This window comes from Scardinius erythrophthalmus (assembly GCF_964197995.2).
Source record: "Scardinius erythrophthalmus genome assembly, chromosome: 5".
Lineage (NCBI taxonomy): Eukaryota > Metazoa > Chordata > Actinopteri > Cypriniformes > Leuciscidae > Scardinius > Scardinius erythrophthalmus.
In genome coordinates this window covers 48,685,595-48,712,292 of record NC_138225.1, presented here as the reverse complement: position 1 = coordinate 48,712,292, position 26,698 = coordinate 48,685,595, and the positions used below count along the sequence as shown (strand labels likewise).

At 39.9% G+C, this 26,698-nt stretch overlaps 1 protein-coding gene across 1 annotated transcript in view; it reads right to left on the bottom strand.

The window, feature by feature from the left end:
- The window catches only part of lhfpl7 (LHFPL tetraspan subfamily member 7), a 161,498-nt gene that overhangs the window by 92,018 nt on the left and 42,782 nt on the right, over nt 1–26,698 (bottom strand). Inside the window, exon 2 of the mRNA XM_081365647.1 lies at nt 15,346–15,484. Coding sequence (XP_081221773.1) covers nt 15,346–15,484 — 139 coding nt within the window. The remainder of the gene's footprint in view (nt 1–15,345; nt 15,485–26,698) is intronic.

The following is a 26,698-nucleotide window of genomic DNA, read 5'->3' as shown; positions in this document are numbered from 1 at the left end:
ACTATTATCAGAAAAGTTTCGTGGCCCCCAGAATATTTTGTTGTATGAATATCTGAACATGCAATATATCACAAGAAAGAACAGAACCTTTGCTTTAAAACAATCATGGATTCTTTTATTATCAGTATTTGAATGTGCGCAAGTAAAAAAAAAAAAAGCAACATTTTGAGCAAAATGCTGAGAAAATCACGTTTGTGTCAAAGACTACGTCTGGATCAGATTCAGAAAGATGATCAAAACACAGATGGAGTAGATAGAGACCATCAACTCCCCCAAAGCTTCACAGTCCTATAGCTTGTCCTGCATCCACATTTCATTGTGCATCCACATTTCAAATTCAGTTTTTATTTATATGCTGTTTAATCGCTTTATTTTACACATGCATATGATTACATGCTGTCGCTTGTTTCTGCATGTTTTGCATGTGTTTTGATCAGGAGATTCAGAACTCTTTCAGGAGATGTGTAATATCGCCCCCTACCGTATAACAGTGAAAACACAGAAAGTTCACTGACGGAAAATTCGGTCAATGGCGGGGAAGCGTTTTCTCACTAATGACGGAAAGTTCTTCAAAAGTGAATTTATAAAAAAGTAATTTAAAATGTAGTTCAAACATAGAACATGTCTATAATTTAAAAATGAAAATTAATTTAGATTTTTTTGTACAAGTCTAGCTCCGTACAAGTAAAAAAAAAAGTATATATATATTTGAAAAAAAAATTGGCAAAACAATGTCATGTCGCACAGAAACATGCAGGACAAAAAAATAAATAAACAGGAAATGATGTCATAAAGAGGACCCCTGCAGCAGACCTTGATGACTGTGTATATATATATGTATATAAAACTAATAATGATATACAGTATATATCGCCGACCCATTTACTAAATGGTATGTTGTTCCAAACCCATTTGATTTTCTTTCTACCAGTTTTGATATGTGGTCAGTAGTCATGTGTTCGACCCACACACTGTTTGATCTATCCCACTGATCTGATCAAACCCGCCTGGCTGTGAACAAAGAGCGCAATGAAGTATTCAACTGCTCCTGGCTGTGAAATATTGAACATACATCCACAATACAGCTGACCTACATACTGCACACATACAGCATAACACTCCTCATCTATACTGGGTGACACCGCTATCAATTTTAACCGATTTGTTGGAAATGTTTGAAGGACACATCCCATAATATACATGCCAGCTTTTATTAACTTCACCGCTGAAGGACCCAAAAACAGAGTGAGGGAGAGTGAGATCTATTTAATGAAAGTGATTTAAATAAAAGGTACTTCATACTGTATACACCATCCTTGCCTTTGGCCTCATTCCCTCTTCTCTCATACATTCTGTCAGTTTCAAGAGAAAGGATCAGCAAGGGTCAATGTGTGGCCACTGATGGGACTGCTGTGATTGACAGTGATGCCATGGCAACAGCATCTTACCATGCTTTCCCCTTTCCCTAAAATGTGCACAGATTTTGACAGTTCAAAGAGTTCAGGTATACATATATAATATATACACACATATATATATATATATATATATATATATATATATATATATATATATATATATATATACATATTTCAAGTAAATGCTGTTCTTTTGATTGGTCATGCTTTCCATTTAAAAAATAGGAAGACATTTTTCTTGAGCACCAATTCAGTATATTAGACTGATTTATTCAGATCAGAATATTCAGCTTTGTTATCAAAGTAATAAATTACATCATTATTTTCAAGTAGAAAATAAATATTCAAATACATTAACTTATTATAATAACTCAGGATAATTGGTACATTTTCCCCAGTCATCTCAATTGCAAAAAGTATCCCAATTTACCTGGATTCACCCTATATTATTTATGTGCAGCATAAGTGTAACATACATACATACATACATACATACATACATATATATATATATATATATATATATATATATATATATATATATATATATATATGTTACATCGTTACCATCCTCATTAGTTCATTTAGTTCAGTAATTTTTGCAGCATAAGTCTACAATTGGGTATGAATTTATATATATATATATAATAGTATGAAATAGTATGCAGTATGCAACAGTAAAGTGTACATTATTGTCACATGGCCACACTACAGTACATTGCATGTTTAAAGCTTGTGTGCAAATGACACATATTACTCATTTACCTGTACCTCACCTATGTATATATTCAGTCAACCCTCTCCTGTCATCAGCCATCATGGCTCAATGGTTAAGCACCGCCATCCAGATATCACCTGGCCCCACTTCAGAGAGGGCTCTCATTAAACACTTCCCACACACACACACACACACACACACACACACACACACACACACACACACACAGCTGTTAACACATACATACATACTCAACACATTGACAACACATTCTCATCCTACACTCACCCATTCCAGCAAGCTCAAATCCTGTTTGTGTGTCTATAGACTTGGTGAAATGTTTTCACAACCATTTTAATCATTCTTTCATCATGTCTGCAAATCCCTTGATCAACACTAACCCACATGTACACACAAACATGTACTGTCAGAGAGAAGCAAGCTGTGTGTGTGTGTGTGTGTGTGTGTGTGTGTGTGTGTGTGTGTGTGTGTGTGTGTGTGTGTGTGTGTGTGTGTGTGTGTGTGTGTGTGTGTGTGTGTGTGTGTGTGTGTGTGTGTGTGTGTTATAAAAAAATTAAGTATTAGTTCAGGGGTGTGCACACTTATGCAGTTAGTTATTCCATTCCAATTAATTTTTAATTTTTCTGTCTCTTTGGTTTTCAGTAGCATTGCATAGGTTAAATGTGCAAAAGTTCTGATATGATTTATCTTTTTTGTGATTTCATACATCACAAAAAACAGCTGTTCTAACAGGGCTGTATACTTTTTATATCACTACTAATGAAAACTAATAATAAAGCATTACAAAACGTGGCTAAACTTAAATCTAATAAGAAGAGCTAAAGTCTGGAGAGAGACCTCTGAAAAAAACTGACATAAACATGAACAATCATCTGATATTTGATTACATTTTGGTTTTAACTGGCTTGAGGGTTTATTAACATTGTGCTTCTGCTTACAGGTGTATTCTGTCCGCAATCAATAGAAACCAAACATCACGTACTGTCCTTTTATCACTGCCATATTCTCATCTACAAACAGAATAAACAACACACCGCTTATACACATGCTTGTAGAGAGTCAGCTGTCTTTCCTGAAGATGACAGGGATTTTTGGGAAAGGAGAGGAGGACACATCTCAAACTGAAAGAGACGTCATGCATACAGACACAAAAACGAACAGAAACGGATGAAACGCAGAAGGAACGAGGGACGATACAAAAGACAGACAACACAAGACAACAATGATTGATGATTTGAGATGAGTGAAAATAGAATGTAAGAATAATTCCAGAGAAACAAAAAAAAAAAATTGTAGGGCCGATTGTGAAAAAAATATGATTTTAAACAATAAGACGAAAGTAGAGAGGATTGAAAAGAGAGGCGAGAAGAATTATATTCAGACAGGATGAAGCAAAGGATAGACAGGGAGAGGTAGAGATGGTCTCTAGACTCCCAGTGCAGTGAGCTCCAGGCACCAGAAGTGAGATGTGACTGAATACATTACAGTCAAATAAGAGGAATGCATATCATAACTCACACAGCGCTCTCATCTGCCTCTCAGTCTTTCCCTGCACACATTCGCACAGGCCAATTAGTCATCCATAGAATGAAACATGAGCAAGGCTAGCCAAACAAATGGATGCAAGCAGCCTTAATTCACACACGCTTTAAGAACCGCATATAGGACAGCGCTCATCGTATTCCTCGGAGTGTGTTATGCTGTATGGGCTGTGGCTCCAGCTGCATGCATGACGAAATAAACCTGCAACAACCTGAACAGCAAACAAGAAACCAATGACAACCATAACTCAAGACTCTCTCTACAGAGAGAGTTGAGAGGAAAGAAACGAGAGAAAGCCAGCTATCACATACATGCACGCATGTCGCACACTCAATTCTCTCTCTCTCCCTCTCAAATACACTCCAGCATGTAGTATGTAAATATGTACACTCACCTAAAGGATTATTAGGAACACCATACTAATACTGTGTTTGACCCCCCTTCGCCTTCAGAACTGCCTTAATTCTACGTGGCATTGATTCAACAAGGTGCTGAAAGCATTCTTTAGAAATGTTGGCCCATGTTGATAGGATAGCATCTTGCAGTTGATGGAGATTTGTGGGATGCACATCCAGGGCACGAAGCTCCCGTTCCACCACATCCCAAAGATGCTCTATTGGGTTGAGATCTGGTGACTGTGGGGGCCATTTTAGTCATTTTAGTCAAGCTTTGTGACATGGTGCATTATCCTGCTGGAAGTAGCCATCAGAGGATGGGTACATGGTGGTCATAAAGGGATGGACATGGTCAGAAACAATGCTCAGGTAGGCCGTGGCATTTAAACGATGCCCAATTGGCACGAAGGGGCCTAACGTGTGCCAAGAAAACATCCCCCACACCATTACACCACCACCACCAGCCTGCACAGTGGTAACAAGGCATGATGGATCCATGTTCTCATTCTGTTTACGCCAAATTCTGACTCTACCATCTGAATGTCTCAACAGAAATCGAGACTCATCAGACCAGGCAACATTTTTCCAGTCTTCAACTGTCCAATTTTGGTGAGCTCGTGCAAATTGTAGCCTCTTTTTCCTATTTGTAGTGGAGATGAGTGGTACACGTGGGGTCTTCTGCTGTTGTAGCCCATCCGCCTCAAGGTTGTGCGTGTTGTGGCTTCACAAATGCTTTGCTGCATACCTCGGTTGTAACGAGTGGTTATTTCAGTCAAAGTTGCTCTTCTATCAGCTTGAATCAGTCGGCCCATTCTCCTCTGACCTCTAGCATCAACAAGGCATTTTCGCCCACAGGACTGCCGCATACTGGATGTTTTTCCCTTTTCACACCATTCTTTGTAAACCCTAGAAATGGTTGTGCGTGAAAATCCCAGTAACTGAGCAGATTGTGAAATACTCAGACCGGCCCGTCTGGCACCAACAACCATGCCACGCTCAAAATTGCTTAAATCACCTTTCTTTCCCATTCTGACATTCAGTTTGGAGTTCAGGAGATTGTCTTGACCAGGATCACACCCCTAAATGCATTGAAGCAACTGCCATGTGATTGGTTGATTAGATAATTGCATTAATGAGAAATTGAACAGGTGTTCCAAATAATCCTTTAGGTGAGTGTGTAGTGTAGGCCTGTCACAATCATGAGTTTTGTACTGATGATTACACACCCCTAACAGTGCCAATAAAACGTTATTTTTTTATGTTTAACATGGAATCGTACACAATTTAATAACTATAATAGTTCCATACGATTTACTTCAATGCTGTGAAAATTAATTCATAATGTTTACATACTGAATTATTTAAATATAAAGATTATTGTGATTAGATCAAATAACCACGATCAGACGATTAATTCATAATCTCGACAAGGTTAATATACAATGCACAGTATGTTAATTTTCCAACCCAGACTCTTGAAAAACACATGCCTGTGGCGTCATTTTTGCAAAAATTATATTACGTTGCTTCTTGCATGTTTCGCGGCAGATTCAAAAGCAAATGTCCAGTGAGTAGCGCTAAAAAGTGCTTTCAGTTTTCTCTGAAACAGATAACTGTGAATGTGCCAACATTTTATTACATTGACTGATGCACAAATGATGGTAGTTTGCAAATGAAACGTCCAGTGAGTGTCGCAAAAAGGCTTCATTTTCGAGCAATGCTTATCAGGCTTTTTTCCCGACAATAAACTTTTAGCATTAGGTTTTATTTTGATTCCAACTTTGTGTAGCCTATTTTTTAGGCAGTATACTGTGCAGTGTGCACAGTAATATAGTGTATACATGTATAAATATGCACTATATAAGTAAAATAACACCTAGAGGTATATGGCAGTTTCCTTGTGGTATCGAAAACGGTATCGAATATCAATATTTTTCAAGGTATCGTATCAAAGTTGGAAATTCCAGTATCGTGACAACAGTAATAGGAACTATAAAAATGTTCCTCTAGTGGAAAAGCCCCAATGGACCTTGTCACACACATTCTCTCTCTCTCGCACACATTCACACACACTTACTTTTCTCCTCTGTGTGTGAGCTCCACCACCCACAGCAGGAGCAAAATCAATGAATATCTACTCCGTCTCATTACGAATATCCCATGGCCCTCATTACCTTTGTCTAAGATATTCAAAGAAGCTTCATCTCCGCAAATCAGTCTTTCGACTGTGAGGTCACTGATGTCTGATTGGATGACACTTACAGTAGGAAGGTTTGATTGATACTTACTGGTATTTAACTGCTGTGTTTGTGTGAAAACAACTTCTGTACGTAGAATAAAATCAAATCAGCCCTTAAGCACCATCTTCAGTCCAGCAGTGATGTTGATGAAAGTCTGAACTGGTCGTATGTTCATGTATCTGTGCGTTTCTGTTGGCCCTGGGGAGAGCTGACACCGCGGGCCACAGTCTCCTAATGGGGTGGGATCAGAGGCAGAAAGATCAGTCTCTTCTTACTTTTTTCCAAGAGAGATGAATCAAAAGAGAAAGGCCAACTGAAGTGGGGTAAAAGAGTGGGAAGAGCAACTCACACTGTGAGAGAGAAATATTCTCCACTAATATGCCAGATCATATCAGTCCACTGTCTCCCATAACAGACATGTGCCAGACTGCAAACTGTGGGTCACTCATGTTAATAGAACAGGATTACAGTTAATGTCCACCACAGTTATAGCAAAGAGGTTTAATCCACTGTAATGTTTATGATTATGAATAAAAACAATGCAGCTATGTTTTTTAAAAGCACCTCCTTCATGTTGTGTACCACGATATGAGATGAGTACAATTTTATTTTTGAGTGAAGTATTTATTTAGGCTGTGACAGGAGAAAGTATTTTAACATTGAAAACACATGAGCTTTACTGCAGCTGTCTGCTGCGAAAGAGGGAACGGATGGAAAGGTTTTCCCTGGTACCACCGGCATCGGATTGTCAGGGCAACCAGCCCAATCTGAAAAGAGATTTTGAACATTTTGCCTGACATCAATGCACTTTCATCTCCAGCTAAATACATCCCAGGAGACTCTACAGATCACAGCACGCCTGTACACTCGACGGAGAGGACGTGACCGAGTAGTATCATAGATACGTATCATTTACAGTGCTAAACAACCTGGCCATGAAATGTTTTCCATTTAATTTCTCTGTTGTCTGAGGATATGTCTAGTTCAGATGAATAAACGATTACACTAGCAGTCAAAACATTCTTTATTATTACTATTTTACAGGGATGGACAATACCATATCAGATATCGGTATTGGTCTATATCAGATACAGTGCTTTGAGATTTTTTTCACATCTTATTTTACTGCCTTATGTTCATCTACTTTAAATTAAAAAATAATTTCGCATTAATCTAAACTCCATTCACCATAATGACAAAGCAACAACAACAACAACAACAACAACAACAAAAACATATTTGTGATAACTTCGCAAATTTATTAAAAATAAAAAACTGAAATAAATACATTGCATAAGTATTCATACCCTTTTCTGAAACAATTGAAATTTAGCTCCGGAGCAGTCCAATTTCGCTTGTAGATGTTACTAAACTTTGAGTGGAGTTAACCTGTGGCAAATTCAATTGAATGGGTATGATTTGGAAAGGCACACACCTCTCAATAAAATCTGAGCAAAAAAACAACCATGAAGTCAAAGGAACTGTAGCGTTCAGAGATATTGTGTGAAGACACAGATCTGAGTAAGACTACAAAAAATTCTGCTGTATTGAAGGTCCACAGAAGCATGTAGCCTCCATAATCCTTAATGGAAGAAGTTTGGGACAGCCAGGACTCTTCCTAGAGTCAAACTGAGAAATCAATGGAGAAGTGACTTGGTTAGAGTGGTGACCAAGAAGCTGATGGTCACTCTGGTTGAGCTCCATGATCATATATGGAGATGGGAGACACTTACAGAAGGACAAACATCACTGCAACACTCCACCAATCTGGGATTTATGGCAAAGGGGCCAGACTCAAGTCCCTCCTCAGTGAAGATGCATGAAAACCCACTTGGAATTTGCAAAAAAGCACCTAACGGACTCTCTCAGACTGTGAGAAACAATATTCTCAGTGCCGGCACTGCTGATCGCCTGCACAACACCATCCCAACAGTAAAGTGTAGGTGTAGCAGCATCATGCTGTGGGGAGGTTTTTCAGTGGCAGGGACTGGGGGACTTGTCAGAGTAGAAGGAAAGCTCAACACAAAAATATATAGCTTTAACCTTAATGAAAACCTAATCCAGAGCATTCAGAACCTCGGACTAGGCAGAAGGTTCGCCTTCCAACAGGACAATGACCCAAAGCACACAGCTAAGACAATGCAAGAGTGGCTTATGGACAACTCTGTGAACGTCCTTGAGTGACCCAGCCAGAGCCTGGGCTTGAACCCAATCAAACATCTCTGGAGAAACCTGAAAATGGCTGTCCAGCGACGGTCACGATCCAACCTGACAGAGTTTGAGAGGATGAGGAGAAGAACGGTAGAAAAAATTAAGGGGTTTGAATACTTTCTCAATATCAGCCATTTATCAGTTATTGACCATAACATGAAAATTATTATTAGCGTAATCATATAATTATCATTATCGGCCACACTTGAAATATTGGTGCATCCCTACTTTTTTTTACACAATTTCGAATTATATTTAGTTCATTAAACCCACAAAATAAGGCAAAATACTGTATACAAACAATGTAGTGACCAAAAAATGACTTAGGTAGGGTTAGGCTAAGTGTGAAATCATTAAAGTTCACATGTTTAATTCTTGAGATGAAGGCAGAAATATTGGCATCCATGACTGAGTGCTTGAGTACAAGACTCGACTGGAGCTTTAGTCCAGCACAGAAACAAAAACCCTGTCAAATGAATGAGGGAAAGAGATTGATAAGAGATAAGATCTACTTATCTAAATGGGGACATTACATAGACATAATGTTTTTTATTCTGTACAAACTATTCTATCCCCTTACACTAAGCCTAAACCTACCCATCACAGAAAACTTTCTGCATTTTTCCATAAAAAAAAAAAAAACTTTAATTACTTTATTTTTATACCATATTTACATAAGTGAGGTTTTTGGAGATTTTGTCAGGTTTTGGTCACTTCTGGATACAAATTTGTACCCAAAATATAGCACACACATACACACACATTTACTTGGCTAGCTAAATGGTAAATGTTCCATTGACTTCTATTGTTTCATACAGCTGGGAATAAACACTATAACCTAACACATTTTGACATTTTGTCAGGTTTAGCTCACTTTTGTCAAGTTTGTCAAAATTTGGTTAAGTAGGCACACACACACACACACACACACACACACACACACATAAACACAGACAGACCATCCATCCCTGGTTGACACTCACTGGACACTGTGTTCTGTGGCCGTCTATTTCATTTCACACAGGAGGGCAGACGGACATCCATAAAACGGCTCAACTAAAAATAACATCCTGAGGAAAGCAGATCACGCAACTCAATATTTCCATCAAGATATTTCTGTAAACATCTTGCATCATTTATCGTTTCTTTTTACCTTTTCAGTTTTGAGTCAAGGCGAATTCTCTCAGATGTCTTACAAGTTCGGCATTGAAGAAGGGCGTAAATTTATCAGGGACTCAACAAAAGAGTGAGAGAAAGGTCACTGACTGATTCAATATTCTCTCCACTCACTCTTACATTGTTTACTCAAGTTTGTTTCAAAGCAAATTACTTCTTAAAACTTAATTTGCATCATGTATATATCATAATGCTAACAATCACACACACACACACACACACACACACACACACACACACACACACACACGAGTCATCAAGTGCCAAAAGAGGCTCTTGTTTGTTGTGAATAACTGTGAAGTTGCCATCATTAAATTAAATGCAGCTCTGCTATCATTTCCTCTGCATAATACCTTCATTGTTTTCACAGGGCCATTATGCTTTCGTTCCCTCATTTCACATCAGCAAACAAACACTCTCTCCTGTGATCTTCGCATCCATATTTTAGCTATAAAATAACCCGTTTATAAAGACACAGAGGGGGGAAAAAAGTGAACACACCAGAATGTAAAATTTCTTATTATGTGCACTGCTCTAAAATTACATTGAGTTTGCAAACCAGACGGAGTTGTTTTTCTTACCCTTGTGCGGGACATAATGTAGACAAAGCGGCAGACTCTCCAACGTTTATGAGATGGTTTATATTGCATCAGTGCAAGAAGGATTTCATATGAGGCAGGTGTAGTGTGATTTTCAATAATTAATCTGGATTCAGGAAACACAGGCACAGAGGAAAGACAATCTGATACATCGGTAGACAACCAATAATAAATCTTGATCAACAGAGAAGACATGTTTATAAGTTATTTATAAAGAGTCCAAGTTAAGTTTCAAGTCTATGAAGGCCAAGTCATGTCTGAAATAAAAAAAAAAAAAAATTCTTTAAAAATGTATTATTTCAAAACACTATCTAGTTCACTAAAGGGTTCATTCACTCACAAGTGAAAATTATGTCATCCTCATGTCATTCCAAACCTGTAAGACTTTTTGAGTCTTTTTAAGATATTTTTGATGAAAACTGAGAGCTTTCTGCCCCTCCACTAACAGCTACGCAACTACCACTTTCAACCGCCAGAAAGGTAGTGAATACATCATTAAAGTAATCCATGTGACTCCAGTGGATTAAGCTCAATTTTAATGAAGCGACGCGAGTGCTTTGTTTGTGAAAACCCCCCCAAAAAACATAACCACTATTTTATTTAGAAAATATTCATCTCCAACCTGCATTCACGAGAGTACCATGACGCATACGTGTTAATGCGAGACACTAATTTAAGATTAATATTTTGCAAGTAAAGTGGGTTTTTTTTTTTGCATAAACAAAGCACTCATGCCACTTCTGAAAATTGATGTCAAACCACTTTATAACAATAATAGTTTAATATTGCTGTTTGTGAATGTAGAAGGCCTGCAAAGTTTCAAAGATCAAAATGCAAGGCAAATTGCCTTATTGTCTGTCTCTCAAAAGAAACAACCGATTATGAAATGCCTGAAATGAGTCGTCAGTAATTCCAGTCTTTCTTCTGCGTGAACGTACGTAGGTTTGCAACAAATTTGCATAATGCCAGCCTATGGTCTTGATTGGCATTATTTTTATATAACTCACACAAAATAACCGATACTGTCCATGAAAAAAGATTCATGAAGTAGCTCCCTATAATAAGACAGCTGAGCTTGTTTGTCTTTCATAAGGTTTAAAAGTTAAGGGGGCCATTATAGAGAAACGTTTCCTGAAAAAGACCTAACGGTGAATTCAAAACCCCCTCCTAAGGTACACAGACCCCTGGATGGGAATCACTGAGCTGGAGCATTATAGTCGAATTACATCTGTTTTATACTGTAGTTTATTTCAGTTTGACAGTCTGCCTGACGGAAAATAAGCTTTACTTTAAAAGCAATGATGAGAGAACGCTTTTCATTGAGCAAAACAGCACATGAAATATTAAAATTCATCAACTATATGTTTTTCGACTTCATGCAAACATGCACAAACTTCAGAGGCTTATTAATTTCTAAACTTTCTCTCACTACAGCAGAAAACTTTCTTCAAAAAGGTTATTCGGCAAACATTTTAGAACGAAAACTTGCTGAAAGCCTCTTGTTGTTAAGAACACGCCATGTTTGTTTGGATGAAGGCATCTATCTGAGATGAGGTTGAATTAGTGTCTTACCCTTGAAAAGATGCTTCAGTCAATGCTTAGAGAATACCAATGCAGTCCATTATAGCCTGTGCCCTTTTACATTCTCCATTATTACAGTAGTTTTATGGAAATATCATTACTTTCTAATTAGAACAGGGAAATAAATCAGTGCGAGGCACTTATTTTAAAATTATTTAAGGTTTCTCTGTAATGATCAATGTAGAGCCCAAAGGCTTAATTAAAACAAGCATTTAAATATACAGAATTCCCACATCCAATAAAACCTTCCAAGGCCTCAAAAAATATCAAGGACAAATTGGAAATCAGTGCTCCCAATATACATGTATCTTGCATATAAACATTTATTTAGTATGAGTGCTTGTCATTGCTTTTGTGCAAGTAGATACAGTATGGTGTTGTTAAGTATAAAGAAGTATATAAAAGTATATATAAGTATATAAAACTATAAAAGTCAGACTGGTAACCAGAAGGTTGTGGGTTCGATTCTCAATAACTGCAGGAAATGACTGAGCAAGACACCAAAACCCCAATCACTCCCCAGGCGCCACAGTAAAATGGCTGCCCACTGCTCTGAGTGTGTGTGTTTACTACTCACTACTCCTATGTGTGTGTACTAACTTGGATGGGTTAAATACAGAGGACAAATTCTGAGTATGGGTTACCATACTTGGCCTTCACATCATGTCACTGTCACTGTATTCGCCTGTTGAATGAAAGCCAGCGCTGCACGAGGCATGTGCCACCCCTGAACCGCTGACCTGTGTTAAAGGGCTGTAATTGTCTTTTTACTGTGGCCAGTAAATCTTCGAGTGCCCTCATCGTACCATCACAGCATTCAGCCGGTGGTTGTTGCCTAGCAACCTGCATTGAGAGCAAACACTTCTTTCTTTATTTAATAATTTAGCTTTTGTGACTGATGTGCACTGCAACAAAGTGTGTTTAGATGGATGGGCTGTTTAGTCTGAAAATTCTCCATGTTCAGAAAATATCTGCATAATCATGGTGGAGGGTGTGTGTATAAAGGCCAATTCACACCGCACAGACAAACGCCAACAAACACCAACAAACACCAACAAACAAGTCTGCCGTTGGATTTAGAATTTTATGAAAAATTACATATAAACACTGCCCCAACAGACACCAACAAACACTGCAAACAAATCCTGACCCAAGCCAACAGACACCGACAGAGGTAACACACCGATCCAACAAAACCCAACAAACGTGTTTGTTTGCGTTTGTCTGTGCAGTGTGAATTGGCCTTAAATGAAATGTCTCGGAAATAGCAACCAAAATCATTAATTAAATTCACATTTTTGCAAGCCAACCCTGCAAAATCTCGCCTCTGATGGTTTCTAGCTGATCCAAACAATTATTTATAGTCAATTGTTGGTCCAAGCTGGTCCAGATTAGTTGACTGGCTGGACTACCAGCTGGTGGGGTTGAAGTCAGCCAGGTAGATTATTTTAAGCCCATGACACACCAAACCGACATCAAAGAACTATTGCAGACGAAAGCTGACTTTGTTGTCGTCTCACGTCGCCTGCGTTTGCGGACAAAAAGTTGCACTTGAACACACTGCAAAGACAACAGCCAATGGCCAACAAGCACAGACATTGTGTGCCTGCATGAGAGGAAATAACTGTCTATATCAGCAGGTGGCCGCTGTCTGTATTAGTCATCCAAAAAGGGAAACCAAAACTCAGATTGTGGATATTGAACTAAACAAAGCAGAGCTTGCATACCATTTTAAATATATATCATGTTGGTCTTTACTTTCTTCATTCCAGACGGCCATGTTGTTACGTAAATATTTGCATCTTGGAATGCTCAACAATGTGTGCAATCTTGACTTCATTCTTTGCTTGCTTTTATCAATTTCTCTTTTTTTCTCGTGCACTGGTTCACTAAGTTGAACTTTTGAGGTGTGGTAGGGCGCATAGTGTTTCTTGTTTAAATGACATGGACTTACTAAATCCTTATCTTGAGCAAAATAAGCAAGCTGACATTCAGTGCAATCTATATCTTTTATTTCGAATACATACAGATGTAATTTACAATCTATATCTTTTATTTCGAATACATACAGATGTAATTTCTGTCTTTTAGTTTGTCAAGAGATTTAAAGTACCGTTTTTGAAGAGTGTGCATGTGCGTACATGCTCTAGTACATAAGAACGAGCCTATGATTGAATCTGGAAGTAAAGCAAAATAACTGAGAAAAAAAGAGAATTAGCCCTCAAATACCATGTCTGCAATTTACAGCAAGACATCTAGCATTAATTCAATATCAAACAGATTCATTAAAAGAAGTTATTATTCCACCACCTGCGTAACATCATTAACCAATGTGTGTGGTCGGGAAACAGTAAAGACTAGCGAGTTTAGGGATGGGCAACTTCGGTCCTGGAGGGCCAATGTCCTACAGAGTTTAGCTCCAACCCTAATCAAACACACCTGAACAAGCTAATCGAGCTCCTCAGGATTACTAGAAAGTTACAGGCAGGTGATTTTTTTCAGGGTTGGAGCTAAACTCTGACAGTGGCCCTCTAGGACCGAAGTTGCCCATCCTTGAGCTAGTTGATTTCTTCAACGATGCATCGTACTATGGTAGTTAAACAGCAAGTGACGTTGTTGTGTGGAAAACGCACACCAGAAAGATTTACTGCCCAACAACGATTCAACATGCTCAACTGGACAAAAAGCCGCCAACAGGGTGCCTATTGTGCTGACCGTGTAGAACTGTAGAACACTGGCCCAACTTTGGCTTGATGTGCCACAGCCTTTAGATAGGTTGGTTTGAACTGGCAGACCACCTTGGACCAGCAACCATATTGCAGAAACCAGCTTAACCAGTTATTTTCCCCAGAAGGGATCTGGATTGCAAATAGTGTTTGAATAAACTCCTTCATGCAATTTAATGAAGGTGAAACATGAATCTTTGCATTTCTAATATGAAACAGCACCTAAATTCAGCTTAAAGTGCTTCATATCACGGCATATCAAATTGTATCATTCCTCCCCTGCTCTGCCAAAAAGTGAACAATACATTTCAAATGTGAACACAACAGAATTCAGATGTCACGCCCAAAGCAGTTAGCAGAGCTCCAGAGTTTATCACATGATACTTGAGCGGGAGGTGAGAGAAGGAAGGTCTCTGCTCCTTTCTGAAGATCTCTGCTGTTGTGTGTGTATCAAAGGGAAAAGTCAAGCCATTCTTCAAAGAGAAGTGTGGGAAAGAGATATTTTGGGGTTTTACAAGTCTTGCATAGATTTTGGTAAGCTCTCTGCATTTCTGTGTGCAGTATAGGCCTACCTCAGATGGTCTATGGGGGTCCCGTCTCAAGCTCGGATTAGGGTTTAACTGACTAGGATCAGTCATGTAATGCTACTCAGCATGGTTCCTCTAAGGGTTGGCGTTTAAGAGCTGATCAGAGGTCAGATAGTAAGCCGGACACTAACCTGCAGCCATCTGCATGTATCCTGCCAATGTGCAGATCCTCCTCTCCCAGGCTCCACCGGGCAGGAAGATGGTGATGATGGCCAGCAGGGAGCTGACCGCCAGCAGAGCACATCCACCTGAACACAGCACCGCACTCGTCTGGAACACACACAATGCACAACACTTACAGATACTGCTGCTTTTAGAGGAGTTCAGACTGTTTCTGGGGCTTGATTTGATTCTGTTCGCAATAAATGAGTTAATCTAGCCGAGAATGGTTTTAAAGAGATATAAAAGCTGTCACTGAGGCTGTATCCCTAAAGTGTGCATATTAGTACCTTAAAGGTACTGTACATATTTGTACTAAAAGTGTACATTAGTACCTAAATGGTACATATTAGAACCTTTTTCTTTTATGGACCACAAAAGTAGCAATTTTAGAAAAAAAAATTCTCACCAGCATCAAGCTTTTTAAAAAATATGCAAAACTATCACAGAATGATCCCATGGGACAAGTGCTATATATATATATATATATATATATATATATATATATATATATATATATATATGAAGGCTTCAGATGCAAAAGCCTCTAAGTCCGTCTAACGTTTTTCTTTAATATTTACATTTTTATCAGGCTCCTATATATAGGTTTCTACCTAAGTACCGACATTTCTGAATGAGCTGAGGCTGGGATTTAGTGAGTTAGAAGTGAAAGTATTTGATGAACGTATACTATGTGCGGAGAGCATTCACTCAATATTATTATCTCATTTTTGACATAGGTGGCTTTTAGAGGCTTTTGCATCAGAGGTCTTCATATTCACATTTACATTTAATCATTTAGCAGACTATTGTTCCCATTTGTAAGTCGCTTTGGATATATATTCCAAGTGTTCTGGGGGTATATGATAGGGTTTGGTGAAAAACAAACCGAAATGTACTGTTTTATTTAACAAAATTCTTGAACTTAGCCGTTGGTCTTCTCTGCGCTGCAGTTTATTCCGTCTCACCCAGAAAAAGCACACAAGTTGTAAGAAATCAAGATTAAATAAAAAACGTGACATGAAACACAACCCATGTATCTTCTTCTCTGAGGTGAATACACTCACCTAAAGGATTATTAGGAACACCATACTAATACTGTGTTTGACCCCCTTTCGCCTTCAGAACTGCCTTAATTCTACGTGGCATTGATTCAACAAGGTGCTGAAAGCATTCTTTAGAAATGTTGGCTCATATTGATAGGATAGCATCTTGCAGTTAATGGAGCTTTGTTGGATGCACATCCAGGGCACGAAGCTCCCGTTCCACCACATCCCAAAGATGCTCTATTGGGTTGAGATCTGGTGACTGTGGGGGCCATTTTAGTACAGTGAACTCATTGTCATGTTCAAGAAACCAATTTGAAATGATTCGAGCTTTGTGACATGGTGCATTATCCTGCTGGAAGTAGCCATCAGAGGATGGGTACATGGTGGTCATAAAGGGATGGACATGGTCAGAAACAATGCTCAGGTAGGCCGTGGCATTTAAACGATGCCCAATTGGCACTAAGGGGCCTAAAGTGTGCCAAGAAAACATCCCCCACACCATTACACCACCACCACCACCAGCCTGCACAGTGGTAACAAGGCATGATGGATACATGTTCTCATTCTGTTTACGCCAAATTCTGACTCTACCAATGTCTACTAATACTGAATGTCTCAACAGAAATCGAGACTCATCAGACCAGGCAACATTTTTCCAGTCTTCAACTGTCCAATTTTGGTGAGCTCGTGCAAATTGTAGCCTCTTTTTCCTATTTGTAGTGGAGATGAGTGGTACCCGGTGGGGTCTTCTGCTGTTGTAGCCCATCCGCCTCAAGGTTGTGCGTGTTGTGGCTTCACAAATACTTTGCTTCAAACTATTTCAGTCAAAGTTGCTCTTCTATCAGCTTGAATCAGTCGGCCCATTCTCCTCTGACCTCTAGCATCAACAAGGCATTTTCGCCCACAGGACTGCCGCATACTGGATGTTTTTCCCTTTTCACACCATTCTTTGTAAACCCTAGAAATAGTTGTGCCTGAAAATCCCAGTAACTGAGCAGATTGTGAAATACTCAGACCAGTCCGTCTGGCACCAACAACCATGCCATGCTCAAAATTGCTTAAATCACCTTTCATTCCCATTCTGACATTCAGTTTAGAGTTCAGGAGATTGTCTTAACCAGGACCACACCCCTAAATGCATTGAAGCAACTGCCATGTGATTGGTTGATTAGATAATTGCATTAATGAGAAATTGAACAGGTGTTCCTAATAATCCTTTAGGTGAGTGTATATCCGTTGTGTTCGTCATAACAAGAAGTTATCGCGTTCACATCCGTCAGTTGTCATTCTGACTGTCATCAGACAAACATAATTCCAGTCCGGTGATATTTGACTCAGTGAAGAAAATAAACAGATACTTTTTGGGGATTTCTAGTGAACAGACTATTCTCTGCTATATGGACGAGCGCGAACTGAACTTAAAAAAATAATGATAATCTCCTTTTGTGGCCCATAAAATAAAGAAGGGCATATGGCATTAGAACAACACCAGGGTGAGTAAATTATTACTTAATTTTCCTTTCAGGATGCACTATCACTATCCCGTTAATAGGTCATGGTAAAATCCAAACTTCACTAAACATTGGACAAAAACATAATATGGCTAACCGCGTAAAGCCTCACATATGAAATAATAAAATAATATTATTTCATAATAATAGTCAGTTTTTTTTATTTAACTTTTTTGCATATACTACATGCAAGGGTACTATTTAATACATTAGGATGTTATAGTAATTTACAATCTTTGAAGCATTCCTATTCCTTTTTTCTCCTTCATAAAGGACTCTTTTAATTTTAGGGATTCGGGATAGTCAAAACAAAGGCTGAAAGCAAGTTATAAATAAATATAACAGTTTATAATATTTTATTATATTAATTTTATAAAGAAAATCATATGGGTTTGGCACAACATGAGCGAATGATGACAAAAAATGTAAAAATTTGGGTGAACTAATGAGTCATAGAAGGAAAAAAAATGTAAACACACTCACACATCCACACATGAGTTGTACAGGTAGAAATATAAGGTGTGAAATCAATCACTTTTCCCTAAGTGTTTACTCAGTGGGATCAATTTAGTGAAACAGCGAGTACTGATACTCTAATCTACCACTCTTATTAAACCAAACACTTCATCAGCCCTACACATGCCTGGTAAAAAAAACAAACACAAAGGCCATCCCAGTTAAGAGATGTGTAAAATCAATCTTTCTCATGGCTTTTTGTTTGTTTGTTTGTTTGTTTGTTAGAGCAGGCAGCAGGTGTTGGCATGTAGACTATGGCACAAGACTCAGTACTTAAAGAGCTTGCTGTACAATCCCTAAAACAAAAACATGGAGGAGGGTGCATATCAAAATCAGGCAATTGATCTAACTCTGATGTAATCCATATAAGCACATGAGGCAACACACTCTGACATCATGCATTATTGATCTGAGCATATATAGATTTGGGTAATAACTGTATTAACTGTAAAAGATTTTTACCATTTACCTTACATCTGAAAATCTAAATAATTTCAAAAGATCATATCATTTAACAAAGTGTTATCATACACAAATAGCCATAGTTAAATTGCAGTTTTGGAGGTGTGGGAAATTCTGGTGCAAACAACATACAAAAAAATAGGCTGAATGATCAACCAAATAATATACACATATAAAATGTGCACATACACATAAAATATAAATATACAGAAATAATACACATACATTTGTGGCCAAAAGTGATGTCCGGCCAAGGAAAACTGGCATCTTCACCCTTTATTCAAATATTTTTTTTTAAATTGTTAATGATTTTGTAAGCATATTGCGTAGTTGTGCTTGGAGTCAAGTGTTTATTTGTGATAATATCCAGACATAATTTTTGGCCAGACTGTCATACAAAGAAATTATGAACACATAAAAAAAATATATATAAAAAAAATAAAGAGAGGATCAACGAAATATTAATAATTGATGTGTAGTCAATGAGCTTTTTGTTTTTGTATGCATTTTGTTTTGTACTGTAACTGTAGTTAGCCTTTTAATGCCAAATCATTTTACCAAGTTAAGTGTTTTGTTCTTCCCTCATTTTTAAAATATTTCAAAAACATAAAATATTTTTCTCATATTTTGATGTTTTAATTAAAGTTGTTGGGTCATTTAGTTGTAGTACCACCCTATGGCCCTAGACATGCAATAAATAAAGAGTATTCTAGCATAAATAAATAAAATAATTCCATTGCGGAAACTATGGTTATCATAGAAATGTTTTTTCTAATCGGCATGAAACAGAAGTTGTCATAGTCTTTTCTTCCCTATTGTAACGTACACACAATGTAAAGCTATGTAAAGTGGCGTCTTGAACAAGAACACATGTATAGTCCATGGGCCAGACCAGATATTGGTACCATCTGGGTGGGCAAAACCATACCTATACTAAATTGTTAATGGGGTTAATATAAGTTAATTATAATATGATAACCTTTCCACAGGCCCAGCTTTTTATACTTTTTTTAGAATTAGTCATTTTCCTACTTTTATTTATTAGAATTATTTTTGAAAAATACACAAACGTCCAATACCGTACTAACAGTGATCTAATATTAATCCCAAGCAAACTAAAATATATTGTACATATTAATAGGCATAATAAAGTCGATATCTTTGAATTGAACATTGTTTTGAGATGTAAAAAATATAAAAAAAGAAAAATAACACATGTTGTCGACTCTACACTGTTATATTTAAGCTATCAAAACGTTCTGGGAACATGTTATTTGCTGAACATTCTCATAATGTTAAGTACACTTGTTAACAAATGTGTGCTTCTTAACATTAGTTTACAATCACTAGATTTGTATACAAGTTGCATTTGAACCAGATTTGAACTGGAGTTACCATGGAAACGGGCGGGGAGCTCAACTGACGAAAAGCAGCAACTCCGTCTCTCACTGTTGTTTTTGCTAATTTCGGGTAAGTTTAGTCCCCAAAATTACACAACTAGTACATAAAAATGTTTCTGACACATTCTTTCATGTAAATAACACGCTTCCGTTGAATATTTACTTTATAGAAATGGTTTAGTGTCTCCGGGAAAAGTTTAGCTGTAAGTTTAGGCTTTAGGCTTTTAATCTTGATTAGAGGTTTTGTAAAGGTTTTGGTGGCAACTTTTCAATGTGAATGGAAGTAAACTAAATTATCTTAAAATTAATTAACTTAAACTGGACTAAACTCACTGGATGGTTATTTCATAGTTTTCACATGACGGAATGCCCACCTGGAGGTCAAATTGGGGTTTTATAATGCCATTTATGCCTAGTATTAACATGAATGTCACGCAACCGCTTAATTCAAAGGTAACGTTAACGTTAGTTTCAAGTCAGTCAATCAACGTTTTATATGAATGTGCTCTTTTAATTTGACGTTAAGCATACAGCCGCACACACACACATACGTTACACACAGATGAAAACGGACCAAAAAGAGCTTAGTGCCCAGAGGGTTAATATTAATTATTAGTACTTAAGTTTCGGCAGCTATCATTAGACAAGTAAATTATCTTTCATTTTGTGAGATGTGTTCCACATAGTAGAAGTCCTCACTGATTTTGTTTTTCCTGTAGGTTGCAAGGTTTGATGGTTCTCTGAATAAGTGATGGATTCGGCAAGTCCCTGCAAAGGCATCCTGCCAAGGAAGCGGTCCCGCATGGATTGCATCATCCACTGCTCTGACGAGGATTCCAACTCACACTTGGTGTCACCCAAGAACCTGGACTCATGGAAAACTTTGTTGAGAGCAGCAGAAATAAGAGGACATATCCCAATTCTGGACATTGCCTAAGAGTTGAGCGAACGAGAAATTCCACCAGTGCTATATCATCGCAAGTGCCGCAGCATTTTCATGATGAAGAAACTCTTAGATTCTATCACAAGAGAGCCACCTTCCTCAGCTTTTGAGAATGCAAAAGAAGGGACTTCAAGGAGGGCATCTCGGGGTGTTCCAAGCACGTCAAGGGTTTATGATGAACTGTGTATCTTCTGTGTGAAATCTAGCAAGTACCAGAAGGGCCAAAACACGAGGGAACCTCTCATACAATGTTCTGAGATCCGGAAAGCAGCTGGCATCAAGTTAGGCCAGCGGATGCTTGCTATCACTAGTAGAGAGCTTGTTGCTGCTGAGAGACATTATCACAGATCCTGCTATCGAGCATACACGCGTGTCGCCGAGCCTGCCGTCAGCTCCAAGGCAAAGGAACAAAGTGGGAATGCAGAAGAACTATATCAGACAGCAGAAAAGTATTCCTATGAAGAACTGTTCTCATACATTCGGAACGAACTCTTTACAAACCCACAGGTACTGCCGATGACATACCTTGCTTCACGATTCGAGTCATCCATGAAGGCCCTTGCTGTCACTGAGATCAAGCACTCAACCAAGAAACACCTTCGCTGTAGAGTGGAAAGTGAGCTGGCTGAGTCCATTCATATCATACCTGATGACAATGGGAGGCTTCTTCTCTATCCCGACAGCCTGACCATGGCCGAGCTTGTGAAAACCGCGCACTCTTTAAAGATGGAACTACAGCAGATCAATCAAATCTGAGGATGTTGTAACGAAAGCAGCGGTGCTGATGGGAAACGACATAAAAAACCAAGACACCAAGCAGGAGTGGCCACCAGATGTAGAACGAGATGAAGCCATCATTCCTGAATCCGTGACCCACTTCATGCACACACTTCTGACTGGAGGCAGTGAGCGCGGAAGTCCCCCTGAAAGAGTCCAGCGACTTGCTACCTCCTTTGGCAGTGACCTAGTCTTTGCTGTCACTTGTGGCCGGATCAAGTCACCGAAGCACGTTCTTCTGCCATTTGGTGTGAAGTCTTTGACGGGTAACACAGAACTGGTGCACACTCTGAATCGGCTCGGTCACAGTGTTTCCTATTCTCAGTTGGAAGAAGTTGATAAGTGTCTTCGGAAGATGGAGCTGTCGAAGGATGGTATTCCACTGCCAGCGAACATCAATCCAGGCATCATCACCACGCTGGCGTATGACAGCATTGACCGACTGGAAGAGACCATTAGTGGAGTAGGAACTTCTCACAGAGTGAATGGTATTACCATCCAGGCGAAAGCGATCATACCGGCTGCACCTGAGAGGCACGCAACAGCAGTCATGAAGTCAAAGAGGAGAAGCATCACCCCCACACATCAGATGCTACCCATCTACAATGCTGGCCAGAGAGTTGGACCACCAAAGACCGCAACTGCTGTCGCCGACTATGGTGCACAGGTCCAGGAGGAAAAGGCAAAGAACATAGCCTGGCTGCTTGCTAGGATGTCTGCCCCCGAGGCTCAGACTGTGAGCAGCTGGACTGGATTTAACATCCAGACCCGTGACCAGGTTGAGGTGGTACAGGGCACTGTGGGTTACCTGCCGAACATCAATGCGCCTCCTACAGAACTATCAACTGTCTACGTAGTACTCAACCAGACATTAGGCATAATGGAGTCCCTGCAATTGAAGACAATTGTTTGTGTCTTTGACCAAGCCCTGTATGCCAAGGCAGCAGAAATTGTGTGGAAGCATGAGAAGTTCAAGTACATTGTCATCAGGATGGGTGTCTTCCACACTATCTGCAACCTGCTCTCCATTCTGGGGATGCGATTCCAAGATGCAGGGCTGCGGGATCTGTGTGTGGAATCTGGCGTGATTGCTGAAGGATCGGTCTCAGGTGTAATGGAGGGCAGAAAGTATAACAGAGCCGTTCGGCTGCACAATAGTCTACGAAGCACTTATGCTCCTTGCCTGGAGAGGCTTCCTACCATGGCTAGAGGTCAAACACCCGACACAGCTCCCTCAGCTGGAGGAAGCCCTGGAGAGCATTGCCAGCTTCAGCGACGATATCAGGCAGGAGGCATTCACCAAGCTTCTTGATAATGCAGCATGCGCCCGCACCATGCAACTTTTCCAAGTCTACCTGGAATCTCTGCGAAACCAGCATAACCTTTCATCCTTCTGGATGTCCTACATTGACATAATAGAGATCATGCTTGGGCTGATTCGCGCTTCCAGAGAAGGCAACTGGATGCTGCATCTTGCATGCATCCGAGAAATGATTCCCTGGTGCTTCGCTTATGACAAGCTCAACTATGCCCGCTCCCTGCCCTACTACTATGCCACGATGAAGCAACTGCCTGTTGACCACCCAGATGTCCATGAGCACTTCTCACGAGGAGGCTTCTCTGTCCAGATTTGCTGCAGAAACACCTTCGGGCGTATACCAGTCGACCAGACCATCGAGGAGACCGTCAACAAGGACACGCAGACAGCAGGAGGAACAAAGGGCTTCAGCCTCAAGCCCGGAGCGCATACCTAAGAAAGCTGAGAGAGATCGGGGTGATTCTCAGCTGAATCATCCAGACCCACAGCCGCCCATGATCAGAAGAGATGAGGCAGATGTCCAGTCCATCATTGATCTCCTGGAAAATTGCTGGCAGAATCCGTTCAGTCCAGAACAAGAAGAGTTTGTCAGTCTGTCAACTGCAACTGTAGCCCCACCTGATGTGGCAAATGACCTACGTGAGGCCAAGAAGATTGGAAAAGAGGCTTACCAAAATTTCAAGACAGAACGTCTGGAAAAAAGAGTGACACATTTCTATGACACGATGACCAAGAAAAAGCTGAACATTCTCAGAGATCAAGAAGAAGCAACGCAGCCAGGAGCAAGCCAAGCAGGTAGTCTTGAAGGCCGACAGAAACCTCTTTGGTCACATGATCTTGGTGGCACAGAGCCGACAACTATACATGAGTGATGTCTTGGCTCATCATCTGGGACCTCTGCATTGGGCCCTAGCTAAAGGGGATGGGTCTCTATGCAAGACAAACAAGGCAGCTTTGGCCAGAGAGTTGGAGAAGAGCGTGTCCCAAGCTGAGGAAATCCCAGAGCCATCAACAACCATCATTGATGGAATGAGCCTGTTACAGAAACTGAAGGGCCAAGACAAGACCTTTGCGCAGTTGGGTGTCACAGCTCTTGACAAGGTGCTGCACGAAGGGGGGAAGAGCCAGCGTATAGATGTTATCTTTGATGTGTATAAAGACTTGTCGATTAAAGATGCTGAGAGGGCCAAGAAAGGCACAGACACAGGAATTCAGTTCAAGAACATTGTGTCAGGCCACAAGATCCAGCAGTGGAGGAGACTGCTCTCCAGCGCTACCAACAAGACAAGCCTGATCGCCTACTTGATTGAAGAATGGAAAGAGCCCAAACACAGAGAGAAGCTCCAAGACGAGACTCTGTACCTCACATGTGGCGAAGACTGCTTCAAGCTGGATAAAGAGCACTGGGAAGAGGCAACAGAGCTGAAATCATCACAGGAGGAAGCGGATACGCGCATGCTTGCGCAAGCTTTTGCATGCTCTTCATGCAGCAGAGTCGGGCTACAAAGCGGTGATCATCACAGCTGACGACACAGATGTTCTGGTCCTGGGTGTGGCCTTCAGCAGAGATATCCCATGCCCACTGTTCCAGAAGAGCGGAACCCAGAACAGAATGAGGTACACTGACATATCCAAATTGCATCATTCTCTCAGCAGCAGTTCCGCAGATGCCCTGCTCGGCATGCATGCCTTCACTGGCTGCGAAACTGTCAGTGCATTTGCGGGACGTGGCAAAGTGGGTGACCTGAAACAGATGAAATCACAGGAAGATCGCCGAGAAGCCTTCCTGGAGCTCTGTCGGTCATGGGCTGTGTCTGATGAGCTGTTTAAGAAGCTGCAGGCAACCACCTGTAAGATGTATGTGCCATCAACCAGCACTGCAGAGACAATATTACTTGCAACGCTCTTCGCTACCAACTATTCTGTGTCAGACGAGGAGAGGTTGAATCCAGCCAGCTTCATCCATGCGAAGATTGCCTCCTCATGCACGGCATCTGAGCTAACTACCAGGCTGCTATCTGGAGGCGGTCTCTGCAAACCATGCCGGCTGTGCCGAGTCCCGAGGAGCATGGGTGGAACACAGATGAAGATGGGCAGCTGACAATCAAGTGGATGCGAGGCACCCCCGGCAGCACCTGATGCCGTCCTGCAGCTATTATCCTCCAAGTGCACCAGGTCATGCAAGCTGCCTGATTGCACATGCCTCGCCAACAGCCTGAGGTGCACCAACCTGTGCAAGCTGCAAACCAGTACTAATCAACCTTGTGAGGAGGAGCCCGCTCCACAGCTGTCAGAGTCTGATACCGAAGACGAAGATGACTAGTACTTTATTGAAATTTTGTGATGATTTTGTAATGACCGTTGTTTTCACCATACATTAAACATTGTGGTTTTTTGACTGGCTCATCAATCATCGTCTCAATGCTCTTTCATGATATTGTGGTATTGCAGTTTGACATGCTAATACTCCCAAATTTAGCCATGTATTTTGGAATTATTGCTTTTATCTCATTATTTCACTAATTTAGAACCTACTTTATTCGTGATGAATGAACCACTTGATAAATTATCAACTGGATGAACCAGATTATTTCCATGGAAGGTACTTTTACTATTTCTTTCACTGACAGGGGTCAGTCATTTCAAGCAGTCATAACCACTACTAAGCTGCCAGTTGGCAAGGGTTATCATGTCAAAACATTATCTAGGGGTGCATAGGATGTAAAAAATCGCAACTAGAATTTGCCCACCCAGATGGTACCAATACGTGAAATTTTGGGTCTTGGCCCAAGGACTAGTAGGGCAGGACTTGATTTTTACAATTAGGAATTGAAAAGAGAAGAGAAGAAATGTTGCTGAAAGAGGGAGGGGAAGTTATTTTGATTAAAACTCAGAGGGCACATAAATAAATAAAAATGTGCATGGATAAATCATTTAAAATAAAAACTGCAATATTTCATTAAAAAAATAGTATTTTTCAATTTTATGGTAGCTTTAAAGGAATGACCATGATGGTGTCCTGCAGAAAACAGAAGCAGTCTTTCAGTAAAGGTGGGTCACAGGTGGATGCTTTCAGTGAGAAGCATTCAAGATTTCAAACTGAGGTTTTCATTCTGACAGTGTGATAACTCTTCATTGGATCAACTGGGGCTTTCAAATACTGTTTCCACGCACAGAACTGCAGTATCAAACCTAGTGGACCAAATCAACAAGATATAGTAAACAAAATATCTGTTAAAAAGCTATCAGTTGATCTCTTGCAAGAGCAATACACATATACATACACAAAACAGTTCTTAGGGCCATTGTCACATCAGCAGTGAGTATTAGGCAAGAATCACACTATACA